Source organism: Anomaloglossus baeobatrachus, chromosome 5 (genome assembly GCF_048569485.1).
Source record: "Anomaloglossus baeobatrachus isolate aAnoBae1 chromosome 5, aAnoBae1.hap1, whole genome shotgun sequence".
Taxonomy (NCBI): Eukaryota; Metazoa; Chordata; class Amphibia; order Anura; family Aromobatidae; genus Anomaloglossus; species Anomaloglossus baeobatrachus.
In genome coordinates this window covers 454,636,592-454,648,956 of record NC_134357.1, presented here as the reverse complement: position 1 = coordinate 454,648,956, position 12,365 = coordinate 454,636,592, and the positions used below count along the sequence as shown (strand labels likewise).

Sequence of the window (12,365 nt, the reverse complement as noted above, 5' to 3'; positions counted from 1 at the left end):
GGGCATCATGAATTCAATACGAATCGACACCTTGCATACAGAAATGCTATGATATGAAACCCATGACCCCCTCAAAACATTGAATGCTGGTCACGCATATGGCGCTCATTTAACTTTGATGCTCAAAGTGGCCACCGTCAGCTGCAATGCACATCTGGACTCTGGACAGCATACTGTATCCTGCTGCTTATTGTGCAATATGGTAGGTGACACGTTTGCACAAGCATCTGTGATACATCGTCGTAGGTCCTGCAATGTTGGTGGAGGGGTCGCATACACCTGCTGTTTGATGTGACCTCACAGAAAGAAGTCCAATGGGGTCAGGTCAGGTGAGCGTGGAGGCCACTCCACGCAGCCACCATACCCAATGACCTGTAGGAAGGTCTCCATGAGGTATCGCTTCGCGTCCGCAGCCTTGTGAGTTTTACATGTTCTAATCATAGCATTTCTGTATGCAAGGTGTCGATTCATATTGAATTGATGATGCCCTACAACTTTATAATTCACTTTTTTCTCTCTCGCTCCATTTTTCGAGATAAAAATGCTAACTCCGTTGTATTCCACCAGGTGGTGCTATAGGTGGTTTCATTGCGTAGCGCATGCCTACTTTACTATACCTAGACACCACTTCTATTCCTATAGCTGCCGTCGTTCTCAAGTTAATGGCGGTGGACAGGATATGGGTGGACACATTGTATATACGTCCTTGGCCGTGTCTATCCCTTTAATGCAGGCTCGCAGTGGAGAGCCCTCAGTATTCCCTGCATATGCCTGTGTATCAGAGATCTACCCGCTTCTGTTAACCCCTTTAATTGCGCTGTGAAACTCTGATATCTAAAGCGCTCCAGCGGGGATTGCGCTGCTCCCTGCTGCCATTGGTGGCCCCGTAATGCGATCACGGGGCACCAAGGTTTTGCCATGACAGCATGGTGTTAGATGATGACCCCTTTTACTGCCATGATGTGTTTCCTGTAAATGCCGGCAGACTGCAGGTATTCACAGGAGATCAGTATTTCCGTTGATTAGAGAGAAGCGATCGGAGTGTGCAGTCATAAAGTCCCCTAGGGTGACTAGTAAAATCATTAAAAAATGTAAAAAAAAAACCCTCAAAAGATATGAGAAAAAACTTAAAGTTCAAATCACCCCCCTTTTTGCCCCATTGAGAATAAAACAATAATAATAATGGAAAAAAAACACATATTTAGTTCAGAAATGCCCAATCTATCAAAATCTAAAATAAATTAATCTGATTGGTAAACAGCATAGCGAGAGAAAAAATCAAAATGCCAGAATTACTTTTTTTTTGGTTGCTGCAGCATTGCATGAAAATGCAATAAAAGGCAATCAGAACGTCACATCTAATTAAAAAAAATGGTGTAATTAAAAACATCAGCTCAAGATGCAAAGAATAAGCCGTCACTGAGGCCCAGATTCTGAAAAATAAGAACGCTACTGGTCTCGGAAAATGGAGACAAAAATCAAGGGGAAAGATGTTTGGTATCTATGAACTCGTACTGACCTGCTGAATCATAATGCCAGGTCAGTTTTACCATATTGTGAACATGGTAAGTAAAAAAATTCAAACAAACGACAATTGTGCAATTGCAGGTTTTTTTCACCGCGCTTGGATTTTTTTTCCCCTTTTCCAGTACAATGTGGGGCAGAATGAATGGTGTGATTCAATACAACCCGTCCCGCAAAAACAAGCCCTCATGTGGCGGAAAAATAAAAAAAAATGTTATGGCTCTTGGAAGAAGGGGAGGAAAAAACGGAAAAACTCTCAAGGGTGAATGGGCTCATTTAAATGTAATATTTTGGGGGATTTTTATATTTTTAGGTTTTTTAATTAGTTCTCTTAGGAGACATGAACATGCAATACACAACAATTCAGTTAGTATCTCGTTACAATGTGAAGCAGACATTCTCCATCGAAGCCCAGGCTGGTATTCATACGAGATCCCACATGGCAGACATGGGGATCATCAGTAGGCAATGGCACCCTGCCCTCACGTCAAGCACGGTGCCAGTGGCCATCAGAAGTAATTGTTGCCATCTTGAAGATTTTCCAATGCCTCTGTCATGCTTGACAGTGGCATTTTAGAGGTTAAACTGATGCCATCGGAGCTAGCTCGAATCACATCAGTTACTGTTGGGTACTTGTGGTGCCGCCAACTTGTAAACAAAAACTCCTGGAACATCTCTACTGGATTGGCAGGAGATAATTGATGGGAGTTTTATAAGTCCACTATAAGCACTTGTATCAATAATCATACTTTTTCTCTAACCTCAGTCTTGACCATGAAAATCTTGTCTGTAATCTACAAGCTTGTGCAGACCGACACATACGCCACCAAGAGGTAGGTTCATGACTTGCAAAGGTACGGTATATGTTTGACTATCAGTGGCTTTAGGGGGGGAGGATAACAAAGGTTGGAGTCACTCCTGGCCCTGCTAATGATTATATAATTTATTTTGGTTTGTACATCTTACCTCCAGGGATGTTTTTTATGAAAACGTTCAGCTTTACGGCAGCCAGGCTACTGTGGACAATATAGTGACAGATATCTGCTGCATGTTGAAGGTCCCGAGAAGAAGCTTACACATTGTATGTGTTCAGATTGATTTTACTGTTTTATCAATTGTAAGAAACATCAAAAACTGTTATTAAATATCAGTAGTGCTTTGTACCACAGCTTTCCACATCCAAGGGCTGTGTGGCGGGCAATTTGCTGTACATCGAGCAAGACGGGACCAAAGTGGACTGCAGTTGTAACACCTCGGTAAGGACGTCGTACAGTCATTGCTTTCAGTAACAGAAGGCTTTAAAAATAATCATTCAAAGCACCACTACAGCATTTTTTTTTCTGGAGTGGTGCTTAAATTCTAAGTTGCCTGCCACGGTCTTATACTCACCCTACAGCTTCTTCATTCTTTTTTAGCGTCACTCCAGTCCCGAGGCGCCATCTTGTACCTGTAACTTCTGACCAGCCAGAAGTCAAAAGTAAATCACAAGATTCCAATGTATCTCTATGTGAGCCAGAACGATGCTCTCATAGACTTGTATTTAGTTGTGCCCTCGGTTGCGCTCCATGAAAGACTGGAGTAGCCGGTCACAGATCGCCAGAGACCGACCTGAGCGGCGGCAATAACAGAAGAAGATGGCAGCAGTTAAGTATGTAACGGGGCAGAGAACTTTGATTTAAAGCACAACTCCAGCAGTGAAATAAAGAAAAAATGCTAGAGTGGTGCTTTGAGGAGTTATCTCAACTACTTAAATAGGAAAATATTGCAAAGTGCTTATAAAAACACAACCTTGCAATTTACCTGTTTATTAAAAAAATATACTTTGTTCTCAGTAACAGAGGGCTTTTTAACTATAGTTTAAAGCGCATTGCCTAGGTTATCATCCAATTGTCCAGTTTATCAGGGGTGGACAAACTCCTAGACAAGGAGCGAAGTGCTTACAAGCTCTTTGCAATACTGAAGCTTGCCGGATTGCTGGTTCTGTCCAAGTTCAGTACCCATGTACCTTCAATGCTGCAGAGGCAGAGCTGCTTCTGTTTGTAGAGCCCCAGAGGCCCAAGCTGTCAATCATGAGGAGCGCATAGTCACCCTCCCCTGCCTAGAAGGAAGTCAGGAGGAACATGAAAATGATCGTACAGTTCCTACCTTAGAGAAGGGGTACGAGGCCATTCTTATTGGATTTTAGGATAAAATCTCTTCATATTCCGAATATTTGATTTGTTAGTCAAGAACAGTCATTAATAAGATTTTACCTTATCTGCGAGGAAGGACAGTTTTACTATGTAAATTTACTTTGCATTGTAGGGAGTCCTGGTGCCATCAAATGTGGAAGGAGTCACAAGTATCCTTTTATGAAAAATTAAACACTGATCGAAAACAATGAGATCTATTCTAGCAGGTCCAATGGACTGAAGTAATGATGAAGCTTTTCTTTTTATAGGAGGGACATACTGTGTTTCCCCGTTGTGACTGGGAATCAGGACTCCTACACTGACCCTTAACTGTCCCTCATTCCAGAGGTACACCTGATGGTGCCGAGGTCTGGATCTCCAGTGTAACCCTAACTTCTGAGAAGCCTTGATCTTATACCCCCTCACCCCCACTCCAAGAGGTGGCCAGGACTTAGGTGATAAATCCCCGTACAGATAGACAGACAGGGAGGAACTAAAACTCACACTCACAGCAGTCAATCACAGAGGTAAAGACAATATGTGCAAAAGGGGGGGGGGAAATGAAATACCCTTGTTGTGCTGTATCTCCACAACACACCACGATAGCATACAGCAGTGCTCCAGAAGCTGAATCACCATGCAACAAGACCGGTATCACTTTCACTATACTTGGCATGTAGGAGCAGGATACCCCATCTTTTAAAGGGCAGAGGTGGCTGTGATAAGTCTTCAGTAACCTGTGACCCCCAACTCACAGCAACTTACAGGCTAGCAGGATTTAACTCCTGCCAGACCGATCATCAGCGAGCACAAAACTGGCCGACGCCCGGCTCTAAGTCACACAGAAGCACCAGGTGTGAGACTCTTCAGTATGAGTCCAAAGTTACCATGACACCTGGTGCATACAGAGCAACACACCGCATGACAATTAGCCCTACTCCAAAAATAAACCATAGTTGCATATTCAAACTACAGTATCCTGAAATTGTGCAGCTATATTTCAGGATACCTAACTTCTATTGTCTGCTTGTATTGCTATAACCCTGGCTAATTAATTGAATCAATATTCATCCACTTCTCCATTCAGAATCCCCGCCCACTGCTCTGAACCCTGCATTCTCACTCTATTCCTATTCCTATTTTTTTGATATGTGACTATAACATGACAAATGGTTTTGTCATGGTTCGCCTCCCCGTCCACATAGCTAGGGGGCGGAGCCTTCTCCCGGGCCTTACTTCCGGAGCCTGAATACCTTAAAAGCTGACATTTCCAGTGAACCAGCGCCGGCTATAAGCTTAGCACTGCTTTGCCTGTGATTGCTGGTCCTGTGAGTGATATCCTGATCTGTCTGTTCCTGTGCCCCCATGCCCTTGTCTGTGTTCCGTCCCCTGGTCATCCCTCCTGTCCTCTGCCCCCTCTCATACGTCCCCACTCAGTTGCTTCCTTTGGTACTGACCTTGGCCTGAACTTTGACTCCGCTTCTGCTCGTTCCTCCGGTCCTGCTTCTGCCCGTACTGTGTTTGACCCAGCCTGCCTGACTATTCCTCGCATGCCCTGCAGCACTGCTTCTCAGCTGTGCTGTGAGGCAGTGTATGAGAACACTGTGTATTTACTTCCTGGTTCTCCTTGCTCTGTGTAGTGTCTTCTGCTGCAGAGCTCCGGCTCCCCCTGGTGGCAGCTTGACAGGTTTTTAAAAGTTTAGATTCTCTTTATTTGACATAAAAGCTCTGTGTAAAGTTTTGTGTTAGCCTCCATGAACCCAGCGCTGGCCACCAAGAGAGGTTGTCAAGCAGAATCTTCCACCAAGATAGTGCAGGAATTGCTTAACTACTTTTCTAATATATAAAGCTGAATGTGTGTATGTATGTGTGTGTGTATGTATGTGTGTGTCCGGAATTGGCATCTGCACCGTCGCAGCTACAGCCACAAAATTTTGCACATTCACACTTCTGGACCCCGAGAGCGTCATAGGCTATGTTTTGAGGGGAACTTTTAACCCTGCGCTTTACAGTTATTCACCAAAAAACCTGCCTCCATTAAAGTGAATGGAGCTGGGAGCCACAGTGCAGCCAGAACTTCAGACGAATGTGCAGCCACGCCCTTAAAGGGAATGTTGGCGTGTCACAATGCAGCCAGGGAAAGAGGCAGACACAGACAGGGAAAGAGGCAGACACAGACAGGGTAAGAAACAGACATAGACAGGGTAAGAGACAGACACAGACAAAGAGACAGACTGACAGGGAAAGATACAGACAGAGAGAGAGACAGGTAAAGAGATAGACACAGACAGGTAAAGAGACAGAGACAGACAGGGAAACAGACAGACAGGGCAAGAGAGGGAAAGAGACAGACAGGGCAAGAGACAGACAAAGACAGGTAAAGAGACAGACAAAGAGACAAACACAGGTAAAGAGACAGACAGGGAAAGAGACACAGGGAAAGAGAGGGAAAGAGACTGACAGGGAAAGTGACAGAGATAGATAGACAGACAGGAAAAGAGAGAGATTGACAGACAGGGAAAGAGAGAGATAGACAGACAGGGAAAGAGATTGAGACAGACGGAGACAGAGACAGTCAGAGACAGACAGGGAAAGAGACAGACAGACAAAGAGTGAGAGAGACAGAGAGATATATACAGAGGGGGAGACAGACATTATAATTACATTTATATCTATTTGTTTTTTGTGTGCAGAATACATTTTTGTTAATACATTCTATTTTGTTAACAGCAGTTATTAACCCGGGCGAAGCCGGGTAGTACAGCTGGTTAAGTACATAAGAATAAATAAATATTACTGTATCCTGAGATTTACTCGCTTTCTTTAACATATAAGATTTGAGAACATCCGCTCGCTTCATCATGATTATCGAAAAAGACGCAACATTTCAAAGGGTCCTTGATGACAACTTTTGTGGAAAGTGTGGCCCCTGTATCCTTATCACGGTAAGACTAATCCTCCTTATGTATGATCGCCTGCCGCAGGTCACCTGTGCAGTCATTTATTCTGTTTTCAGGGTAAAGGAGTCCCGGATCTGAACACCAGACTCTTTGTACGAAAGTTGTGGGACAGTTTCCAGATCCCTATCTTCACCTTGGTTGATGCCGATCCTCACGGTATTGTTTTCACACAATAAATAATCAAAAGTTAAATCAATACCATTGTTTCTAACAGGAAGATTAAATAGCACTGTGTGCCACTTTATTATCCCCCACCAGACCCCATTAAAACTCAGGTTTGTTGGTCACCACCGATGTCGCCATGTGACAAATCCAGCCGTAATCTTGGGTTTTAAGACATAAACCATGACATACATGTGAACAAAAGCAAAAAGTCTCAAGCACATGACAACACAGTCATATATAAGCATTTATGCATCGTGACGTATTTCTTTACTTTATGTACAGTCACTCTACCATTCAGCCATCTTGTACTTATAGTTATAACTGTCTTGGGTCTCTTTCATATGTCTTTAATTATCAGTCCTCAAAACATGGACTGACAACACATCTCCCACACCAAGCGTGACATCCTCATAGAAATATATGAAGCTGTCAGGCTTAGGGGTACTTTGCACACTACGATATCGCAGGTGCGATGTCGGTGGGGTCAAATCGAAAGTGACGCACATCCGGCGTCGCTGTTGACATCGTAGTGTATAAAGCCTTTTACATACGATTAACGAGCACAAAAGCGTCGTTATCATATGATCGGTGTAGGGTCCGACATTTCCATAATGCCGCTGCTGCGATGGTACGATGTTGTTCCTCGTTCCAGCAGGCAGCACACATCGCTGTGGGTGAGGAACATCTCCTACCTGTGTCCTGGCCGGCTATGCGGAATGAAGGAGGTGGGCGGGATGTTTACGTCCCGCTCATTTCTGCCCCTCCGCTTCTATTCGCTGCTTGCCGTGTGACGTCGCTATGACGCCGCACGATCCACCCCCTTAGTAAGGAGGCGGTTTGCCGGCCAGAGCGACGTCGCAGGGCAGGTAAGTACATGTGACGCTGGCGTAGTGATAATGTTCGCTACGGCAGCAATCACAAGATATCGTACCTGCGACGGGGGCGGGGACTATCGCTGCAGCGTCGGTAACACATTGTTACCGATGTCGCAGCGTGCAAAGTACCCCTTAGGTTGGGAGAAGCACAAACTGAAAGAACCATTAGACTGCATATGGCTCATTTGACTTGTATGTGGTAATAATTACATTTTCTTTTTATAACATAGGGATAGAGATTATGTGCATATACAAATATGGATCGGTGGTGAGTAAAGAAGAAACAGATTTCATAGCAGCATTGATACCATAACACTATGGATATTATGGATCTTCTCATGTAATTACCTTCTTAATCTTCCGTCATCAAAATAGTTACAAAATCCCTGATTGTAGCCCCGAGCCTCCTAAGAACTCTGTTGTTATGCACGTATTTCAAAAAGGGTAAAAGGGGAAATAAATCCTAGTTCAATGCAGCCGCAGCTGCACTCTACTGGTTCCTGTATAGACTAGTATCCTTTGCTGCACACCCTCTTAATGGCTACTGCACAGGCTAGAATAACCCTAGCTGTAACACTAGAAACAACAACTCAGATCTGTCTGCCTAAAATGTCGTTGAATTGTTCCTGGTGCCTCCTGAGGAATCAGAGTAGAGTTTGCTACGCACCACAAACCAAGATAGGAAAAGTGAGGAAACATAAAACACATAAACAAGTGGAAAAGGTGAAATAGCAAATACAAGATAGGCTAGCCTCCTACAACCTAACGGCTAACAGGAGAAAGGTGTAGGTTAGATAAATGAGAAAGCACAAAGCAAATACTGCATTGGTCTCTGTCTAATAAGCAATAAATCCCTAGCAGCGGGGATGAAACTCTTTAGCAGATTCCACACAGGAATTCAGCCAGCAGCGAAGGCTAGTGTCAGGAGATTATAAATAGCCCCACCCGGGGTGTGATAGGACTGAAAAAATTAGGAAGTGAGAGCACCTGATAATCACAAACCAAAAGAATAGAAGTAAAAGTCCATCAGCATTTGGACAAGGACTGACCAGGCTGTGGTTCAGCAGGGAAGGAAATTGAGAATGCAGCAAAATATCACCGGATCGCGTCCTGAACACGAGATATGTCATCTGTATGCATTTTGTTTGGTATATGTCTGACCCAGACAGTGCAGAGATGGTGTATGTCAGTATGTCCCTGAGTCAGTGTGTGATTGTGACTTCTCCATTGTACATATCCTCCAGTCTAGTACTTTGTTGCAGCCAAACTTTACCTTTTCGACTGGCATCTCCTGGGTGCCTCTTGCCACCTCCTAGGCCCGGTGACATCATGATATCACACCACAACACATATGTAGTCACGTGGACTAAGAAGTGATAGAGGTGCCCAGGAGACAAAAGTGTAGGCTGGCTGCGACAAAGGACTGGACCAGAATTTGGAACTGGGCACCGCAAATCTATTTTCCCATCCCTAATATCTATACAACACCATGCATAACAGACCGTCTGAAACTCTACAGATACCTATAATGCCATATACATATGTACAAGGCTTCAGCATGCTCAGACCTGACATATCATATTGTAGTCATGGAGTAAAACTCTGCATTGTGGAGAAATAACTCTTGTAAATTTATATATTCACACATGGCAAATTTGTAGCAGAATTGTCAACTTTTGCATTTCTGCAAGTATGCATTCAGATGAATTGGACAGTCACATAAAGTTATGCAAGAAATGTGAATATTCCCTTATTAGTTCTCACCTCTTCAGGGAATACAGAGCTACTCATGCCCATTGTATAGAAGTATCTGCAAATTCAAAGGTACTTGGCACTCCAATTTATGTGACAAATTTTATGAAGGTAATCCAGTCAAAACAATAAGTAGTGTTTCGATGCTTGACCTTGGGCCTTCGTCAGATACTGATTGCTGCAGAGGAGGAGATTATTGGCGGACTAGCGCTATAGTATGGCGCAATTACTCGTATGGTATGTTAGTATCTGCATTCATGATGTCAGGTTTATTTTTCTTTCTCCTTTTAGTCCATGTCGTTCGAGGCTCATAATTTAACAGTCCCATCTATTGCTTGGCTCGGCCTGCTGCCATCTGACATAGAGAGGTGGGGAATAAATATGTATGTAATTACAGGATGGACAATGCATCAGTAAGAAGCCCTCTCATTATGGAGAGTTATCTATGTTTTAGGTTACATGTCCCAACTGAAGCTCTGATTCCATTATCTGCCCTGGACCAGAGGAAGCTGCTAAGTTTACAGAAGAGGCCGTATCTTTCCTGCCAGCCGCTATGGAAGCAAGAAGTGCGTGAGGAAATATAACAGATCACTGGGAAATTATAGTGATAATATATTATGCTTCCGAACAGAAACAATTGAATTACTGAATTTTTATTTTGCAGCTTGATATTATGACTTCGAGGACCATGAAAGCAGAAATCCAAGCTCTAACTTCTCTCTCTCCAACATTTCTCACTAGTATTTACCTACCCAATAAGCTGGAGTATGGAGGATGGATCTAAGTGGGGATAGAGGGTGCTAATGCTCCCAGTATCCATTATGGAGACTTGTTCTAGTTGTTAAAATTTCATGTTTTGCAAAATTGAAATGTAATAAATATCTGCTCCTTAATCCACTTTTTTATTCTGATTTTTGAGAGGCGGAATAAACAAATAAAACTTCAAGTATTGTTTTTGATTATCCTTTTTACACCATTCAGTGATTGTTGCAAAGTAAAATTTATTTTTACAAAAAATTATTTGGTTTTGCAGAATGAGCTGACGTTTTCAGTGATACTGTGAGGAAGAGCAGAAGAGGGAAGGATCCGGCACAGACTCTTCTATGGTAAAAACATTATATTCTTTATTCCAAGCATTTAAAAAGATGATGTGGAGACCAAAACGGTGTACAAGCAGGGAAAGGAACTTTACGCCTTTCGGACTACAGTAAAAACAAAGGAGTCCTTAATACTTAGTCCTTGGTCTCCACATCGTCTTTTTAAATGCTTGGAATAAAGAATATAATGTTTTTACCATAGAAGAGTCTGTGCCGGATCCTTCCCTCTTCTGCTCTTCCTCACAGTATTACCGGCTGGGATCTGCCGGTGGATACCGAGCACTTGCGAATGCAACAACCCAGGATACAGGTGAGCTGAAATTCCTCTCCTCTTGCATCGTTTTCAGTGATACCATGTTTTTATTCCATTTTTTTGTTGGGCATTATGACAAAACAACATTTGTCATAATGCTAACACACTAGTTTATTTCTTTTTTGGTGTTTACCTTGCAAGTTAAATAATGTGCCAGTTTTATAGATCAGGTAATTCCAGGTGTGGCAATGTTAATTCTCTACACTTTTTTTTTTGTTTATTTTTTTTTTTTTACACAAAAGCTGCTTTTTTAATAGTAAGATATTTTTCTATTAAATTTTAGTGTCGGTTGGACCCTGCTTATACCAAGGCATAATGGGCCACTGTAGCCGCCAATGCTGTGTCTCAGATTGTCATAGTCATCACAGCACCCTCACTTACCCCTTTCACAACCATCTGCTATGGTTGACATTATCATCTAGAGGGTTAAAAACATCCTTTATTGGTGCTGGCACTGACTATTGCAGCAGGATCTCAGCTAAACATATACCTACAGTTGAAACCAGAGGTTTACATACACTATCTAAAAAGACACATCTGACATGAAATCAAAATAAATTTTCCCATTTTAGGTCAATGAGGAACCAAAATTATTTATATATGCCAGAATAATGAGAGAATGTTTTAAAGCATTGTATTACTTTTTGCAAAGTCAAATGTTTACATACACTAAGGGGTACTTTGCACACTGCGACATCGCTACTGCGATCTCGTCGGGGTCAAATCGAAAGTGACGCACATTCGGCGCCGGTAACGACGTCGCAACGTGTAAAGCCTAGATGCGGCGAAAAGCGTCGTAAATCGGTGATCTGTGTAGTGTCGGTCATTTTCATAATGTCGCACCAATAGGAGATACGCTGTTGTTCCTCATTCCTGCGACATCACATATCGCTGTGTGTGAAGCCGCAGGAGCGAGGAACATCTCCTTACCTGCCTCCACCGACTATGCGGAAGGAAGGAGGTGGGCGGGATGTTTATGTCCCGCTCATCTCTGCCCCTCCGCTTCTATTGGCATCCTGCCGTGTGACGTCGCTGAGACGCCGCACGACCCGCCCCCATAGGAAGGAGGCGGGTCGCCGGCCAGAGCGACGTCGCAGGGCAGGTAAGTGCGTGTGAAGCTCCCGTAGCGATAATGTTCGCTACGGCAGCTATCACAAGATATCGCATGTGCGACGGGGGCGGGTACTATCGCACTCGGCATCGCAAGCATCGGCTAGCGATGTCGCAGCGTGCAAAGTACCCCTAAGAGTACTATGCCTTTAACCCCTTCAGCCCCGGGGCACTTTCCGTTTTTGCGTTTTTGTTTTTTGCTCCCCTTCTTCCGAGAGCCGTAACTTTTTTATTTTTCTGTCAATCTTGCCATATGAGGGCTTGTTGTTTGCGGGACAAGTTATACTTTTAAATGAAACCATAAGTTTTACCATATGGTGTACTGGAAAGCAGCAAAAAATTTCCAAGTGTGGAAAAATTGCAAAAAAAGTGTGATGGCACAATAGTTTTTGGGATCT

General features: G+C 43.3%; 1 protein-coding gene across 4 annotated transcripts in view; it reads left to right on the top strand.

The window, feature by feature from the left end:
• The window catches only part of SPO11 (SPO11 initiator of meiotic double strand breaks), a 142,928-nt gene extending 132,561 nt beyond the window's left edge, over nt 1-10,367 (top strand). For 3 of the 4 annotated variants that reach the window (XM_075347832.1, XM_075347829.1, XM_075347830.1), the window contains 10 exons: nt 2,291-2,357; nt 2,497-2,605; nt 2,679-2,780; nt 3,829-3,865; nt 6,531-6,640; nt 6,712-6,811; nt 7,926-7,963; nt 9,739-9,815; nt 9,902-10,013; nt 10,112-10,367. In XM_075347832.1, the coding sequence (XP_075203947.1) occupies nt 2,291-2,357; nt 2,497-2,605; nt 2,679-2,780; nt 3,829-3,865; nt 6,531-6,640; nt 6,712-6,811; nt 7,926-7,963; nt 9,739-9,815; nt 9,902-10,013; nt 10,112-10,231 (872 nt within the window). In that variant the 3' untranslated portion in view covers nt 10,232-10,367. The remainder of the gene's footprint in view (nt 1-2,290; nt 2,358-2,496; nt 2,606-2,678; nt 2,781-3,828; nt 3,866-6,530; nt 6,641-6,711; nt 6,812-7,925; nt 7,964-9,738; nt 9,816-9,901; nt 10,014-10,111) is intronic. The other variant, XM_075347831.1, reaches the window with a different exon arrangement.
• The last annotated feature ends 1,998 nt before the right edge of the window (nt 10,368-12,365 follow it).